Source organism: Cheilinus undulatus, linkage group 13 (genome assembly GCF_018320785.1).
Source record: "Cheilinus undulatus linkage group 13, ASM1832078v1, whole genome shotgun sequence".
Lineage (NCBI taxonomy): Eukaryota > Metazoa > Chordata > Actinopteri > Labriformes > Labridae > Cheilinus > Cheilinus undulatus.
The window spans coordinates 46,577,609-46,596,315 of record NC_054877.1 but is presented as its reverse complement, the minus strand read 5'-3'; the positions used below and the strand labels follow the sequence as shown (position 1 = coordinate 46,596,315).

At 40.1% G+C, this 18,707-nt stretch overlaps 1 protein-coding gene across 1 annotated transcript; it reads left to right on the top strand.

Moving 5' to 3' along the window:
• The first annotated feature begins 1,836 nt into the window (after positions 1-1,836).
• Positions 1,837-17,026, top strand: LOC121520263 (immunoglobulin kappa light chain-like). Its single transcript, XM_041803636.1, has 6 exons — positions 1,837-1,879; positions 1,972-2,286; positions 10,709-10,750; positions 13,864-14,169; positions 14,300-14,365; positions 16,878-17,026. The coding sequence occupies exons 1-6, from the start codon at positions 1,837-1,839 to the stop codon at positions 17,024-17,026; spliced, it is 921 nt and encodes a 306-aa protein (XP_041659570.1).
• The last annotated feature ends 1,681 nt before the right edge of the window (positions 17,027-18,707 follow it).

Sequence of the window (18,707 nt, the reverse complement as noted above, 5' to 3'; positions counted from 1 at the left end):
GATTCATGCTGATTCTCCTCATGTGTTTTTTAGGGCCTATAGAAGCTTCTATTGAGGGAATGTAAATATATTTATGAAGCTGCTGCCCTCTGGTGGCTGCAGAAACTCACTGCATCACTGCTGTTTGTTACTAAATGGAAGCCACTCCTGGATAATGACACGTCACTCTAGGTTCTAAGGAGCATGCACTGAGAGGAGAACAATCCTAACCACACACAAGATCAGCTCTACATTTGTGTGGACTTTACTAAAACTTGTAAACAAGTGAATGCATTTGACATTTGCATGAACAACAAAACTAATAAAGTGGGCCCTTCAAAATAAAAGGAAATTGTCCTTTGTTTTTCCCGTTCTTACAAAATAAGTCAGAGTCGTGGATTGGTGGGACAGAGGCCTGCTCTGCTTTAAAGTCAGAGGGTTATAGTCTGGTCTGAGTGCACTCAAATTTTAGGTTTCTATCTGAAATGTGAGAAGCTGTTTAGTGCTGCATCTCTCATGGAAAACAAAATATAGCAATGTACAGGTTTTTTTCTATAAATTCATGACTTTTGTTGAGATATATTTTCATTTCGAGCCCCACGTTGACATCAGTCAATATTTTCTGTTCCAGAATGGGTCGTTCTGTGGCTCCAGCCCATTTGTTATGAGGCTATTAAGGCTGCTGATGTGATGTAGAACCATCAAGAACTATATCATTAATAAAGGCTGGATTCAACAAAAACTACTGACTGCTGTGCTCTTTTCTTTTCTGCTACAACTTTATACTGAGGGTGAAAACGGCTAAAAACTTGAGTCAAAAACAAGTGGTAAGATCAAGGTTTTGACTTGCCCAATGAGCTATCTATGAGGCTTTTAGAAAAAATGAGGATGAAAACAACATCAGCAGCAAGAGGAGTAACAGACGTAGATCTGATGCTCAGCTGTAGATGTCATTTGTACTTCCTCTTCTTATTTTGAAAGTTTGTTTGAATGTGAAACTGAACAGGATGCATGTTGGTGAAAGCTGATTTCCTGATTCTCCACAAGATGGCGCTGTTGTATCACCAGCAAAACAACACATAACAACATCACCATGATGCTCATCATGATGACAAATAGCAGCATCATCAGGGGATCTCTGCAGTTCTCCAAACTGACCACAAGGTGGAGCTCTTTCTCCTTCAACTTCAAAGTCTGCTCCAGCAGCACACTGAGGTGCTCCTTCTAAAACACTGCTTTAAAATACAAAAAACAGCCGATAGGAAGAGCTGGATATGATCATGTGACACTGAGCCAACAGCAGAAAGACAGACAACTAAATCTATGATATATAGTTTAGTTTTTGTAGCATTTTTATTTATGGTGAGACAAAACAAAGGGACAAATGTCCATGAGAGAGAAACAGTCCTTAACATCAGACAGACTTATTCTATTACTGCCTTTAGAACTCACTGATGAACACTTACAACATTTTCTTCACTACAATCATCCTGAGATTTTACATCAAACTGGATTTCCTACTCTAATCAGATTTCTGATTGTATTTTGTTTTGAAAGTCCAGCTGTCAGGATTTTATGTAATGCAATAAATGTAATGTGCTCAGGTTACTTTCGAACACCTGGGTCCTGGAGGTTAAAGGTCATCTACTGTCAGACGCTTTTTATTCTGTGCAATAAGATCCGGCCTGCTGTCGCTGCACAGCCTTATCTCTCCACCGCAAGGGCTGATGGGAGATGTGAGGCCGTGTCAGAATCAGGTGTTCCTCCTCTGATGTCTCAGCTCGTCCTGGTTTGCCCTCAGCAGCGTCAGAGCGTCACTTCTCCTCAGGTTCTCCAGAGGATACACCACGGCACAGAATGCTTCTCCTCCCAGCTGCTGCCCTGTGCTGTCTGTGTTCAGGTGAGAGTTTCCAGCCAATCAGGAGACAGAAAACTCCACCTTTACCAAACACTGTCACACTCACCTTCACCTGTGTGTGTCTTTGTCTGCAGCGCTGGTTTCCACGGCGACAGAGCTGATTCAGGATGATTTAACACTGACCAGGAGAGTCGGTGAAAAAGTTTCATTCAGATGTGGAGGAACTGACCAGTGTGGTAGCTATGTATACTGGTACCAGAAGAAAGAGTCAGAAACATTCAGACTGATTCTTGATATTAACAGAAATTCTGGAGCTTTAGATAAACGCTACAATCATCCTCAGAAAGATGATTTCTCATCTGTGAATAAAGGGAACGGCTGGGAGTTGCAGATCCAGAGAGTTAAACTCTCTCATTCAGCCTCATATTTCTGCTCCTGTTGGTATTCTGGTCCCCACAGTGAGAAATGAAGCGAGGAGCCTGAACAAAAACCCTCAGATGAACAGATGTCAGTCAGAGTTTGTAACATGAAGAGAGCAGTAAACCACATCCAGGTTCACATGTTTCACCTCCATCTCAGCCAGAGTCACAGACACTGAGGGATTTATTTCATCACTGCTGACAGGACCACTGGAAAGTCAAATCAGAGATCAAACTTTATTGATGACAGCAGCTTTATTGTTGCTCCACACCTCTATATGTGCTGGATTCTGCTCAATATTAGCTGCTGAAATCTGTTCTCTTGTGTCTTTAAATGCATGTTGTCTATGTCTCCTGGACTATGTCTGCTGTGTAGTACTACTCCTCCCTGTAACTTTGGTAGATGTGCTACTGTCTGTCTGCCAGGACTCTCTTCATGAAGACATTTGAATCTCTTTAGTCTCCTGCTTAAATAAAGGTTAAAGTACAAAAATTAAATAAATCATTGACATGTCATGAACACAAAGAGTCTAACACTAATACAGCTGCAGAGGTTGAACAATTCTTTAAGTCATTCATACAAAGGTGCATGCTTTTTCAAACATCTATTCATTGATCAGGTCTTTGATTAAACTTGATAACAGAGTTCACTCCCTTTTTGGTTTTTATTGGTCAGTGGAGGAGAGATGACAGAGATGATCTTGGATATTTCATGTTTGATAACGATGATATTCAGTGAAATATTCTCAGGGTTTTTCCTGGCTCACATTGAGGCAGAGGTGGTACCAGTATGATCATGGACACTGTCACCTTTCTAGGGGGGTCTGGGGGCATGCTCCCCCGGGAGAAAACAAATGTTCATTTCAAAGTTATCTACATCTAACTAGTGCACTTTAAGACAGTGATTCTTAACCATGGGGCCGCGACCAAAATCCTTTTTTTCACCTGTGGGCCGTGAGGGCCGCGAGGACTAAGTATTGGCCGCGAGACGCTCAGTTGTAATACACCTCCCCGCCACTTGGTGGCAGTAATGTGTTAGTCAGTTGACTAACAAGCTCAAACAAGCAGAAGAAGACAGCCGCGAGTCCAGAGCAGAAGTTATGAATAAGACTGTTGATGTAATGCATGAGTTGTTTATAATGAGGTATAATTTCACACATTCACTGATATGAGGCATAAGGCTGTAGAGCAGTAATACTCAACTCGCAGCTCTCGAGCCACATGTGGCTCTTTAGTAACCAGTTGCGGCTTTTTTAAAGCTTGCTTGAAAAAAACAAAACCTTAAGTAAAACCCTTTATGAAGCTAAACACCGTCATCAGTAAAGATTCACGATAGGTCACATCAATAAATCACTCACCCACACACAGAAGACAGGCTTTAACTTCCATATTTAAGCGTTTATTATTTTAAATCCGTATTTTATTACGGTCGGATGCGCTCGACGGAGGAGTGTGAGTAAGAGAAGAGAGAAGAGGAAGTCCGCCGGTGGTGCGTCTCTTCAGTTTGTTCATTCATCGAGGTGTTTAATCTGAAGCTTCCCATTTCCTCGTTTTAACTTTTTCACCAGCCACTTCCTGCCGATGCGCTCTCACACACAGATCTTATGACAATTGTGCCAATGCGCGTCATCAACGAGCATAACACACACGGATCACACGTGGAGATAACGTCATGTCTAGTAAAAGTTGTCCAAACGTGGGTGTTTTATTTGATCTTTAATTCACTAATGATCATAAATATTGTCAAAAGAGCAGAAATATAAAACCAAAGCTCCAAAATGAGGCAGGGTGAAACGATGTGTCTGGAGAGCTGCAGGATTAATAATGAGTGGAAAAACTGAGAAAACATCTCTTTTATGTTAATAAAGCCACAGAACTCCAGTAAATGCCCCAATGTGAGATATAAATACCCAAATAGCCAACCATCATTCATCATTTTCTTTGAAACGCATCTCAGAGCTCAAACTCAGCTCATTCTAATATTTACAAAAGTCTTCAGGCCAGGTGGAACTTTCATAACGCTGGTGTTGGGCCAAAGACTGGTATCTCCAAAATGACCACTTTTCATGGAATGAAAAAAATTATCTTTTGACATATTTTATTGATTTAAAATGAGTTAAAACCACTGGCAGTTAAGACTGACCAATAGCACTGATTTATAAAACCAAATTAAAATCATGAAAAATTGAGATACAAGGTTTTAGCCTGATGTCTGTGATAAATTAAAAGAAAAAATAAAAATCAGTGACATATTGTTTCATCTGACATTATACAGACATTTGTATCCCATTTAACCTCATAATTATCCACCAATACACTGTTTTATTTCATTTTAACTACAGATTATCTGATCTATTATCGACCTTAAATTCCTGGTTTGTATTGTGTCTCTCGCTAAAGTTTTTTTTCAACAATGTGGCTCTTTGGTAAAATAAGATTGAGTACCACTGCTGTAGAGACAGGCACGGTTCTCTGTTATTGTCTTAAATACTCATACATTAACAGGAGCACAGCAGCACTCGTGTCTCTTTTCCTCTTTCTCTTCCATCTGATCGAGGTACATTAGATGTAGTTATTGGATACAAATCGAACCAAGAGTATGATTACCAATTCAATGTTAAAATTTAAATGGGCCCCAGGTCCCTCTGTACTGGAAAGGTTGGGCCCTGAGGTCAAAAATGTTAAGAACCCCTGCTTTAAGAGGCTAAATCTATAAAAATGTTTTTCTCTTTCAACAATGTTGTGCTCTTGGAGCTACTTAAACCAGAGATGCACCGATTCCAATCCATCCATCCATCTTCCTCCACTTATCCGGGGTCAGGTCGCGGGGGCAGCAGCTTAAACAGGGACGCCCAGACTTCCCTCTCCCTGGCCACTTCATCCAGCTCTGTCTTTACCAGGACAAACTGATGCAGAGACCGCGTCACTGCCGACGCCGCGCCGATCCGCCTGTCAATCTCCCGCTCCATTCTTCACTCACTCGTGAACAAGACCCGAGATACTTGAACTTAAGATGATCTCAGATCGTGAAGAAATGTAATGTATTGGCGATCTGCTTAATCTGTTTTATCGTAGGATCGGCTCTACTACTTCTCGTTCTTTGCCCCCCGCTCTCTGATGCAGCGGAGACTCACGCTGCGAGTGAAAGTGAGATTAAGGTTTAGTTCTCATGACAATTTATACAAAACTTTGTCCTGGTTTTCTGAACCAACAGTGTGCAAAAAATATTTATTTGCACAATCTGCACAAAGCTTATCAGCGTTTTTTTGATGAGCTCTAAAGACATCGTCCTCTGATCTGCCGTCCGGATACTGCGGTTCAGCGGGGTAAAATGTGTCTGAGGCAAGTAGCTTACTGTTGTAACTGTTACAGCCGACATTGTTTTGCTTTTAATTATTATTTTCCAAGTTATTTAAAAGCCTTTCCACCTGGCAAGTAAACGTCAGGATAACGCAGTCATGGGTGAAACGTTATAACACCAGCATGTTTTTACAGAGGGAGGCAGTGATGTCTGCGACGTCCAGCTATGGATCATTATTTGAAAATGTTTTAAACAGTAAAATCATTGATTTACATGCATTTCTTTGGCCTACCTTCATACTGCTGCAGCACGTAATCCTGCCTTTCCTCCTCTTCTCTCCTTCATTGTAAGCAGCAGACAGGTGCCAGTGTGACACGTTTATGTCACTGCTTTTTTGGATGATTCCAGTTTTGTCCTTAAAAACTTTTTTCAGAAAGCTTTTTTTTCACCTGTTATTTAATGATCCATAATAAACACTGACTGACTGATAATAAAACACTAACTGTTCCCAAACTTTAAAACGTGTCATGAAGGTCATGTGACTACATGATCATCTCTGAATTTTAACTGATACTAATTTCCACCAGAAAATTGTGTTACACCCTTTTTTCATTTAACCTTTATTCCCTAATTTATGCTGGAATTGCTTTTTAAATGTTCTATTGCTTTTCTATTGTTTTAAATTATTTATTTAAATATGTGATTTAATTTCTTGATTAAGTTTTCATTCTACAAGGATTAATGCTCAGTTTATTCCTCTTTAAACAGGGTTTTTAAGCTGCAACAAGTTTATCAATATTGATCTGTATTTCCTTTAAAGTAATATGTCTGAGTGACGCCGAGTCTCTTCCTACACCAGCGCAAACGGGCCTTCATGGACGGTGAAGGGTAATCATGGCGGGCCTCCTGGCAGCCTTATGAGACCAGAGATTGGCTGTGTGCAGTCTGTTCCAGATTGTCTGGGCAGGGAGCCGTCAGCCATTTCATCCTGCAAACCTTGACTGCTGTAGAAGACAGCCTGAGGTACCAAAGAGCTGACAGCGTGAGGAAACCGTCTTCCTGGTGTGTCTTCTTCTTGGGACGCCCACTTCGCATCGTGTCTCTGACATCCCCCGTTATAAGGGACTTGGCCTTCAGTTTGGAGATGGTACTAGGACTCACTCCAAACAATGCTGTAACTTGGTTTTGAAGAACACCAGCTTGAAGTTGCCCTATCGCACTGGCCCTATGGAGATCAGTCAACTGTGGCATGCAGATTTTTGGAGCAGACACCTACTGACCACTGCTTGTTAGACATCGAGTTGCAGGACAAGACTTGATGGCAACTCCAACCTTGGCAGGAGACTGAGGCATGAGTAGAGGGTTAACAGATGTTAAACTGAAACTTACCTCAATGATATCAACGGTTTCCTCTGAGACGAGATCCCCCCTCCTCCTCTGTAACCTCAGGATGCATTCAATGGCAGCAGACAGGATACCAGACTTGAAGCTGCCCAGAGAGACTCAGGATCTCAAGACTCATCTGGTGTTCCAAGATTGGCCACGAGCCCAGCCACAAACGCCTGTGCAACATCTGACATCTAATCTGATTCAGCCAGAGTCAGCCTTCCTGGGGCACCACAGCCACAGTTTCAGGGTTGAGACCAGGAGCTGATGGTCACTGCTAAAGAACTGGGACAATCCTGCAGTCCCTGAAGCAGCCTTTAGCATCCACCTAAGAGTACATGGTTAGTCCCCTTATTTATGACGCCATCATTGGGATACTAAGTCCAGAGCTGAGCCTTGATGAGATTTCATCTTGATGTCCAGAGCCGTGTGGACCAACACATGCCTCATAGCCCTCCCTGTCAGTACCAGTGGTATGACTGTAGTCACCAACAACGACCAAGGCATCACTCGAGACCGAATCTACCACTTAGAAAATCAAGACTCAGGATCAACAGGAGAATCTGGTGTTCTAAGAGTGGCCATGAGCCTAGTTGCACATGCCTGTGCAACATCCGACATCCAAAGATGACCAACATCCAATCAGATAGGATTTCCCAGGGCACCTCAGCCACAATTTCAGGGTTGTGACTAGAAGCGGATGGTCAGATAAAATCCGTCTCAGAAGTTTTTTTCAAATATAGAACCTACAAATGACAAAGACTAGGAAAGATTATTGACAGTAAGATTAGAATGGCAGTGGTATTAGAATTTTTTCATGATTTCTGACACATAAAAATTCTGGTGAGTTCCAGCATGTTTACATTTAAGTCACCAAACCTGAACTTTATTTAAACATAATCAGGAATCCCCAACAACACTGGAGAGTAAAAACTAAACACTCCATTTTTCACTGCCAACATTCAAATAAAAGATAAAGATGTTTTTAATCCTCACCCAGGCACCGGGCCCACTTGGGGAGGTGGTCTCAGGTGCGTTTCAAGTGGACTCTGGCACGGTTCAGATGAGATGTGGATGCAACCGCGCTCGATACGGGACAGAGCGTCATATCAGCTTGATGGACATCATCGTAAAAACTAAACTTCTTTCCACAGCGTGGCAATTTGTTCACATTTTTCCTCAATAAAGGGCAGAAATCATCAGAATCCAGTCAATAAACGATCTGTTGTGACTCACCTTACAGTTGAACACTAGTTGGAGTCAGTGAGAGGAGGTGCTGGCATCTTGAAAGTGATTTTAATCATCCATGGCTGCAGGATGGACTTTTTGCCGGGTCAAAACAAAAATAATCTTCGCTCAGGTCATGACCCCGGTGGTTGCCATGGTAGCTTCTTCTTCTTTGTCCTCCTTTGCGGGGTTGTAAACCAGCTACGTGCATACCGCCACCTGCTGTTTCAGACTGAGTAAATATGCAAGTGCGCCCGGGTACAGTTTGATGTTGCTAGTGTGAAAGCAACCCGGGGGTGGGGGAGGGGGAGGGGGAAAAATCGCCACAATCCGGTTCGAAACAACTGGGCCCAATATGAAAGCACCCTTAGAATGTTGGTCAAACATTCAAATCCATGTGGACTCAATGATTGGACTGACCAACATTCTGGTCCTCAGAGGAAGTCTACTAGTGTCAATAATACCAGAGACAGTCATGTTGAAGTCAGCTTTATAAAAACTGCTGATGCACGATAAGTATCTTATGAACCGATACGTTAAAGGGATACTTCAACATTTTGGTAAATTTGCACATTGCCATAATTCCTATAGTCTTAGTAATAGGTTCGTTTCCTTTAGTTGTCGGTGCAAGCTGTTTCTAGATCTGGGGGGACCGATATACCAGCTGCACAGCTAACGCTATGTTAGCAGACGGAATTTTTGCTTTCCCTCATCAAACTCATCAAATACACAATCCAACAACTCCAAAACGCTCTTTTGGACAAGTTGTGACCTGCACATTCACCACGCTATGAAATAATAACGTATAATTATGTAACATTACCACACATGAAGCCAATACTCAGAACTATTTCTTGAGTAAACCACTGGGTGGAGTGACACAGTGCAGCAGCCATGTCTGGAGTGTAGTTTCGGCTTTGCATTTAACTTTAAAACATCTCCGTCTCATAATGCTCCATGATTATTTCATAGCGTGGTGAATGTGCAGGTCACAACTTGTCCACGAGAGCGTTTTGGAGTTGTTGGATTGTGTATTTGATGAGTTTGATGAGGGAAAGCAGCTGTGCAGCTGGTTTAACGGTCCCCCTAGATCTAGAAACAGCTTGCACCAACAACTAAAGGAAACAAACCTATTACTAACTATAGGAATTATGGCAATGGACGAATTTGCCAAAATGTTGAAGTATCCCTTTAACCGATAATTTCCTACACCCAATGGCTGATAACTGATAAGAACCGATAATTTCTTTTCAATTGTTGATTTAAAATAATACATTTATTCGGTATGTTTTTGCACATCTGTAGGTAAGAAGGGGTTAATATGTAGCGAGCAAAGATATTATAACTAATTCTAACTGACATCACTCCTGTTTACATCAAAAAACAAAGAACAATTCTAACTTTACATCATTTTGTCATTTTTTAAAAACATGTCTGTACCAAACAAAGTACAACACACACAAACAACTGACAAACATTTTTCCTCTTTTCCCCTGAAATGAATTTAATTATCTTGACAAGAGGTCAAATGTGACATTTCAATAAAAACTAAGCAAGAATTCAGCTGACTAATGTTGAATCAGACAAAGATAACAGGCTGTCATGATTAACAAATGGAGAAGTTTGGGGGTCTGGGGTTGTTGTTTTTATTTTTATTTTTATTTATTTTTTTTGCTGCTTAAATCAGAAATAGAGAGCTGATGTTTTACATAAAGATTAAAAATATGCACTGACATAAGTCATATCAGAAAAAGGTTAAAAATGTTAAGTCCACGGTGGTCTGTGGCTAAACTTCTGTTCCTAACGTGGATCAGACTGAATGAAACCACGTCAACCAGAGCAGGCAGGGATACGTCTATGAAAGCAGCGGTGGATCAGGAGACTGTCAGACTGATTCTGTCATTAGTAGCGTTACCTTTTGGCTCTGGTGAACTTTCTGCAGTTTCCAATGTCTGCTGATCCAGCAGTCTCTGCTCTGTATTAGCCTTTGGCTCAGTCCTAATGCCCACTGCTAACACTGCAGCTAACGCCACTCCGTCTTAATGTAGTTAGGATGAAGACTTTTAAGTGACTTATAAGATCCGTTGTGTTAAACTGGAGGACTTTTTTCCACTCTTCGGGATCTTTGCGGGGCAAATTAAACAAACACTGTCGTGTTATCCTCCCCGTAAATACTGAATAACTCCGCCAGTACCGCCGTGTTGTTAGCCTCTTAGCACTGAGGCTGCTTCCTTCTTCTTCTCTGGTGCTTATCAGTGGCTCTCGTACCACGGCGCCACCTGCTGTTTCAGAATGTGTAGTCTCGTGAGAAAGAAAACAACGCATTTCTTATCGGTGGATTTATCGGTTAATTTTTATTATCAGCATAATAGAAATATGTCAAATATATGCAATATCAGCCGATAATTTATCAGTACCAATAATTATCGTGCATCTCTAATAAAAACACATCCCAGAGCTGAAATTTGATCCTGCTTCATGATCTGGATATATTCAGCTGTGCAGAGGTTTTTGTACCAGTCTGGATCACTGTGAGAGACTATCTCATCTTTGGCTCTGGGACTAAACTGATTGTAACAGGTAAGAATAAACTGTTTCTTCAGATTTGATCATGATTTCTGCTTTTTCAGCCTTTCTATTTTCTCTTGTCATCATCAGTAAACATTTGTTGTTGCCATGCAGCTGTTGTTAGTTTAAAAATCTTCATCATTCCTCAGAGAGCTTGAATCACACTGCACATCTCCATAGAATGATGCAGATTACAAATCTACAGTTATGGCAGACAATAAATAGTCATTTGATCCTGATCAATGATGAACTCTGATCATGAACATGTTCAAAGGTCTGAATGGATCCAAATAAATAAGAAAAGAGATTTGATGTCAAAGAGCAATCCTCCTCACTCAGCATGGAAACATTTGACTCTCACACCATTTGATGAGAAAATGCCACACGTCTCATTAAACTGAAGCGATCATCTAGCTCAGAGGAACTGCTGAACATTTAGAGGAACTATTGATTCACAGACATTTGGAGAACAGCTACAGCTGAGGCTGATAGAGATGATTCAATCTGACTTTGTTTGCTCAGTCTTCACCATCACAATCCTCAAAAATAGGGATGTAGATCACATCAGTTCTCTTCTAAAACAGCTCTAAGATCATTCAGTAATGACTGTGAGATTCACATGTTCACCACCTTTTCTCTCAGCCTTCACAAACTTGCTGTTTTCTCACAAAGACATATATTACAGGAAGAGAAGGAATAAAAATGTCCATTTTTACACCATGGTTCAGCCGTTCCAACACTTCTGACTCCTCTCAGTCACTCAGCAAACTTTTGATTTAGTGGAGAGAGATTGAACTACAAAACAGAAAAGCATAGATCTGACTAAATAGACTCTACATTCAACTGATTCAATCTAAAAGAATTCAACTTTTTGATCTAAAGAAAACTTTAATATATAAACCATAAATCTGACCTCATGTGAATCCATGTTTTCATGTCAGCTTTTATGTTTTCTGCTAAAAAATTAAAATAAAATCAATAAACAGATGCAGCATAAATGATTCCAACATGTATAAAAATAGATGCTGTTGTTTTTAATATGAAAGTAAATTAAAATGGCTGATCAACCAAGAAAACGTGTTACTTTTAAAAATTTCTTTAGAATTTGAAATGGCAAAATTCAGAATCAAAAATGTATCTTATCATTTCGTTACTGTTCTGATTGAAAAAAAATTAAAATAAAATTCTCCCTGGTATTATCTTTTCTTTGTCTGGAACAACGGTCCAAAAACCGAACGCAAAACAAATAACTAAAAAAAGAAACAAAACCAAAAACGCTGTCGCTACTTTTAATTTAATTCAAATTGTTTTAAACATTTATTTTGTTTAATTATTATATTTTTAAAAAGATACAGAAGAAATGATTCCAACATGTATAAAAAAATTCATGTTTTTGTTTTTGATATTTGATGAAATGACTTGGACGACTGATCATCCATTTTTCCATTCCTTTATCTTTCTGATAAAAAGAAACACTCTGTCCCCTAACATGATCTATTCTATGACTGAAAAAAGGTTAAAAAAATAAATTTAAAAAAAGTACAAAAACAGAAACAAAATCAGCCTTGGCTATTTCTAAAGTAATTTCAGTTTAATTTTATATTTTTAACCTTTTATTTTTTTATTTTTACAAAAAAGATTCATGGTAAATTATTCCAACATGCATAAAAATATATATTTTTTTTATATTCGATGAAAAAGCGGATCATTGGTTAATGATCAGCTTTGTATTTTTTCATTCCTATACTGGTCTGATACAAAACAAAACAAAACAAACAAAAAACAAAAACATTATCTATTCTATGTCCAAAGGTCCAGAAAAAGGCTTTGGGAACTTTTGATTTAATGTTATTTATTTAGTTTAACATTTTTATTTGTTCTATTTTATTTTATTATTTATTTATTTTTTAAAGATGCAGAATAAATGATTCTAACATGTATTTTAAAAATATTTTATTATTTTTGATATTCAATTAAATGACTTGAATGGCTTATCTGTGAAAATTTCTTACTTTTAATATTCACTTGAGAACTTAAATTAAAATTGTAGAAGCAATTTGTATTTTGTCATTCCTTTACTTTACTGACCCAAAAACATTTTAGTCCAAATGATCGACATGATGATTCTGTGTCTAAAAGATAAAAGTCATGTCTGTTTATTATTTATTTATCTATTTATTTGTTTTTTAGTTCTTGTTCTCAGACAGAGAGAAATAAATAACAGAACTAAGAGTGGAAAAGTTGTCATAAAAATGTTAATAGTGAGCTAATATTGATTAACATTAAACAGAGGTGAAGAATAAAAACCAACCCTGATCCATTTATAATTGAACTAAATCTGTAAAGATTCTCTAATTGATTATCAGTTAAAAACATAAATAAATAAAACTTTAAGATATGTTCAAGAAAAGATGTCTACATTTGCTTTTCATGATTTTGATTACAGTGTTTTATTCCAAAGAAGTAGAAAAAGACAAAACATGACAACAGGAGATCAGATAAAATCAAATAATTTTGACCAACAGTGGAAAACAACCTGCAGAAAAAATGTTAACAGCAACAAGCGAAATTTCATGTAAATGTCTGAAACAGAGGTCAAAGGTCAAACGTATAAAACAAAACCCCACCAACCATCTATTCATAACTAAACTCTCTAACCTGAAACACTCAAAATCCACAAATCCCTTCTAGTTGTTTCTCTAGAACTTGTAATTCCTCTGGCTTTCATTCTTGTTATTTATGTTTATGTTTTTCCTTAAACCATAGAGTCTGTCAGTAGATTTGAATTCCTCCACTTTGTTAAACCAAGTGTAGCTGTTGTGTAGAGAAAAGCATGCTGAGTGTTGTGTGTGTGTCTCTACACACTGATTATTGAACTGTTGTATATGGCCCAGCTCCAAACCAATGTCAGATATCAGCTAGAAGATAGAGATGATCACAGAGACAGATATTTATGGTAGGGACTGATCAGAGATGAAGGATGATTTCTAGTGTACTGCTGATAAACACAGAGTGTCTTTAATCATTTAGAGACTCAGCAGAAGAATTATGTTGAATGACTGAATAAAAAGTGTGATGACAGTAAAATCAGAGGAGAATTCTGTGTGTTTATGTGTATTCTTCAGATGAGGTGGTGAGGCCCAAGGTGAGAGTGTACCCAGCAGTCACCAGAGTCCAGCAGCAGGAGGAGAACTCTCTCCTGTGTGTGGCCTCAGCCATGTCTCCTCCTCTGGTCCAGATCCCCTGGAAAAGACGAACAAAGAACGGTGGTCTGGAGGAGCTGCCCTCTGCTGTGGGAAAACTACTGAACCTGAATGAGTCCGGATGTAAAGCCTCCACCCTGAGGATCCCTCAGAGAAAGGAGAGCGTGTTTAAATATGTCTTCTCAGTGAAGCATGAGGGGGGGACAGTGGAGGCTGAGATAGGACCAGGTAAGGACAGCCTGGTGACTGTAGACACCATCCAAGACAAGGAAATTCCCACTCTAAAGAAATAAAGGACTGATCCAGCTTCATGTGGAGCTGATGGAGACCAGTACTAACATTTATATTTGACTTCCAGCACCTACAACCTCCAGACCTCCAGAGAGAGAGACCACAGACCTGCCAGCTTTGCAGACGACTGAGAGTAAGACCTTTAGTCCCAGTCCTCATCCCCATATCTAATCACCCTTCCTCCAATATTTACATGACCTGTGCTGTACACCAGGTTCAGTCTGAGCTCCAGTTTATTTTCTATGTACCTGCTAGAGCCAGGGGGGCGTATGTTGGTGGAACGTTGGGATGTTTCAGACTGGCAGAGGCAGTCATGGGCCCTGTGCAGGTTTGACAAATATGATTCAACTTCTCAAGGAAAAGTGAGTCCTTCAAAAATCTGACACCTATGAAAAACCTTGGAGACTTGTCAGCATGTTAGCTAAACAAACAAGCTGACTGCTGCTGTCTCTGACTCTCACTCTCAGCAGTGAACACTTGACTGAGCTGGACACACCAAGCTTCTCTACCAGCTTAGTTCATTCATGAGGAACATCAGAGAACAAGCACCGAGGTGTAATGGTAGAAAAAGGCACGTTATTGAAGTGTCTGTCCCCATCCCTGAGGCTAGAATAGTTGCATTCAGCCCAGTACTATAGTAGACATCCACTCACCACCACCTTGATTTCCTTTTCCTTCATCCTTTCCCTCCCAGACAGAAAATTCATTGTTTTTCTTTGACAGCTTTCACTGATAAACCTGTGATTTTAAAGAATTAATGACAGCAGCACAACAAGACTGAATGCTTTCAGAGGGCCCCCTAAGGGGGGGTTCCTACTGTCATTTCTAAATATGCACACTCTTCCTGTGGTGTACAGTTTGGAGCCTCTTATGGGGCTTTTCCACTACGGCTTTTGGCCGTGCCAAACCAAGCCGTAAGGATTTGCATTTCTATCCCCAGTTTTGCCACGCAGGGCCAAAGCAGGCCAGCTCCACCTCCAAGTGCGCCGTGCTGATGTCGAAGCGCTTCATGGGGTCTGATTTGCTGGGGGGATTTACCCCTCTGTTACTGATAACCCCTCCATGATAAATTTTCACCCCACGCTGAGATACGTTTTATCCCTGCCTCTTCTCCAGCTGTCCATAACTCTTACAGTGATGTCAGCATTCAGCATATGACTTTAATATTTATGACACAAGACCAAAACTTGAGATTTTTGTGCATACTTTTGTTGCGCGCAGCTTCTCACACTGATGAATGAGATCAGGAAGGACCAGGCAGATCCAGGAATACACCTTTTTCTGCACCTACTAATAACAACAGTTTGACTTTTTCACCTTTTTATAAAAAATAAATTCTAGACTTTTAGAAGATAAAATGCTGGAGATGATGGAGTCTGTCTCTAATTTATTCTGGCGCTAGTAAAACCTGCTGTTCTCACATGCCCAATCCAAAAATGTGATTGTGTTCATTTTCTGCTTTTTTAGAGACTCAAAAATCAATAATCAGAAGACTGTTCTTTGACTTAAACGCAGGAAAAACCTCTCCTTTAGTTGATCAGCGTGAACTATTGTTTGTTTACTGATCGCGGACAGGAGAGAGGGAGAGAATGTTAAAAATGCAGTGTGCAGCACTGTCGGTCTACAGTTTGATTTTTGCTTCAAAATGATGTAAGTCAATCAGATCAGACAGTGTAGAGAGATCGAGGAGAGCTCAAAACACTCTGTCATCAGCTCTAGACGTGCCCCTAAACGGGTATTCTGGCTGTGGTGGAAAACCAAATCCCCTGCTGTGCTGGGCTTTCGCTCCAAGACGAGCAGAGCCCAACATGTAATGGAAAAGCCCCATTATTGGCCTGGGGTCACAAGCAGTTTCCTGCCTCATCTTAAATGAACCTGATCGCTAAGTCCAACAGAAATCGAAGACTGTTGGAGCTCTAACATGAGAAACTTCATTTATTGTTCACAGAACACTCTGATTCTGTTTTTAGACTGGTGTCAAGTTTAAGGAGCTGTTTGTTCTAAATCATTGTTTCTGTCTCCTGACAAACAGGTCCAGCTTCCAGCTCAGACGCCCCGTCTCCCCAGACTCAGACCCCGACCCCGACCCTGACCCCAACCCCGACCCCGACCCCTACATGTGAACCAGCTCTACTGGACCCTGAAGAAGGAGGTGCGCAGCATGATATTAACTGATTTTTCTAATTGTAGGATGTCCCGTGAGAATGTCTCTGTACTTCCCTTTATCATGAAATAGGAAAATGGGGTCTTTGAACAATAAGAATTCAAAAACTGTTTTTATTTTTCCACGTGATGATCCTGAATTGAAACAAAGTCCAGGAAGCTGGACCGTTTCCATGGTGATATTTAGTGAATTTCTAACAACAGTGACTGAATTCAACTGTCCTCAGACTCTTACATCAGTGTCTAGTGTTTTAATTTTAGTGTTAGCATGGTTTGAATTGAAGTGGTGGAGACTAACCCAGAATTTATCCTCAGGCCAAATGTCTCTGACAAAGTCTCAGGATCTAATGACTCTACTTTTAGATCTGATGTCAATCTTTGAAATCTGAAGTTTTACTCGTGCAGTTTTAATGACATTTTCATCTTTTAGTAGACCAAAATAGTCTGAACTGATGAAAACTTTGTGTTTCTGTGTTTTTCAGTGTATTTTCAGGTTGAGTGCAGGGTGAGGCTGCTGACTCTGCTGTACTCTGTGCTGATAGTGAAGAGTCTGGTGTACTGCTGTGGACTCTGTCTGCTGAGGATCCTCACCAACAACACACCGTGCATCCGCCGCACAACAGCTGACTGACTGTCTTCAAATCAGATTCTCTCTCACTGAAATCTCAGCAATTTCAAGCTTTTCTCAGAAAATCAAAAATATGCAGTAGTTGGCTAAAAACTCATTCAACATGTGTTCATGTATCCTGCACATTTAGATATCAAATAAAAAGCAGATATACTCAGAGTGAACATTATTGCTTCTAATGCAGTTTTTCCACTCACTAGATTGTAAATGATGTCATGTGGAAATTAGTAGCTGTGTGATAGAAATAATATCAGAATTGCATTTGTTATTCCTGTGCTTGTTTTTCTTGCATCATGCAGAGTGTGGAACATTTTTCTCATTTTCATGGAGCTTTTTCAATAAACTGAGAAATGTTTAGTGTCTGTGTTTGAATATTTGACCTCAGTGCAGAAAAAATGCTGTTATATGCACTTGTATAAAAAGTCTGACAAGGATAAGAAAGCATGAAAATAAAGCTAAATATGTCACATGGTGTTGTCATGCAGTCAGGTTCAGTGCTGGAAACTTTAGAATAATGGTGTCAGTGTGAAAGTAAAGCTCTACGCTGATGATACTGTTGTTTATAGAGATGAACAAACAGCACAGCAGGATGCTTTTAAACTACACATTTGACTCCATTGTCCTGCAGTGACTTTATCAGTCAGACTGTTGGAAACATGCTGGCTGTGTTGACCTTTTCTTGTAACTGTGCTTGTGTTGTTAAAGTGAAAACCCTCAGCTAACGGTGAAGAGGCTGCAGAGCAGAAACCCACACAGCAGGAGAGGAAGTGCTGCTCTGCTCTCAACTGTTTTTACCAACCCTAATAACCACAGAGAATAGATTTAGATCTGCTGCTGCTCTCACTCAGGAACTCTTCTCACATTTTAAATGGGACTGTCTGTTGTTACCAAAAAGAGTTTTTTCTTCAGCACAAAGACTGAGAGCCACCTGGAGACAACATTCTTGGACTTTTCTGCTCTTCATCTGTGTGTCTCTGTGTTCGAGTCGGCAGCTGAAGAGGCATTTTGATCAACTACATATGAACTCATGAAATTATTCTGATCCTGATCACCAAAGTGTGCTGAAATGGAGCAGAAAGCATCAATCAGTGTGATCAATAATGCAGTAGTGATGGAGCTTTCACATCAGGATTCATGCTAAATCTCCTCATGTGTTTTTAGGGCCTATAGAAGCTTCTATTGAGGGAATGGAAATATATTTATGAAGCTGCTGCCCTCTGGTGGCTGCAGAAACTCACTGCATCACTGCTGTTTGTTACTAAATGGAAGCCACTCCTGGATAATGACACGTCACTCTAGGTTCTAAAGTGGGCCCTTCAAATAAAAGGAAATTGTCCTTTGTTTTTCCCCTTCTCTCAAAAGAAGTTGTGGATTGGTGGGACAGAGGCCTGCTCTGCTTTAAAGTCAGGGGGTTATAGTCTGGTCTGAGTGCACTCAATGTCAGTGTGTTCAAGTTGGCACCAATCTGGACCACTGGCACAATCCTACCACAAGCAGATAGCTCATCCGTCCCTTCACTGGATATGTAGATCTGGATCCTGGATATGTAGATCTGGATCCTGGAAATCAGCTGGGAGGCTCGCCATCCAATGGATGGTCCAATCTTCTCCACTGAAATCTTCTCACTCATGGAAGCAAAAAGCCCGACCTGCATTTACAGAAATGTTTAAGATCTTCTGTTCTG

Bases quoted from the DNA above. Each gene is read 5' to 3' on its own strand.
- LOC121520263 (XM_041803636.1), top strand. From the start codon at position 1,837: ATGCTTCTCCTCCCAGCTGCTGCCCTGTGCTGTCTGTGTTCAG. The intron at 1,880-1,971 runs GTGAGAGTTTCC...CTTTGTCTGCAG, and splicing joins CCTGTGCTGTCTGTGTTCAG to CGCTGGTTTCCACGGCGACA. The intron at 2,287-10,708 runs GTCCCCACAGTG...TCACTGTGAGAG, and splicing joins CTGCTCCTGTTGGTATTCTG to ACTATCTCATCTTTGGCTCT.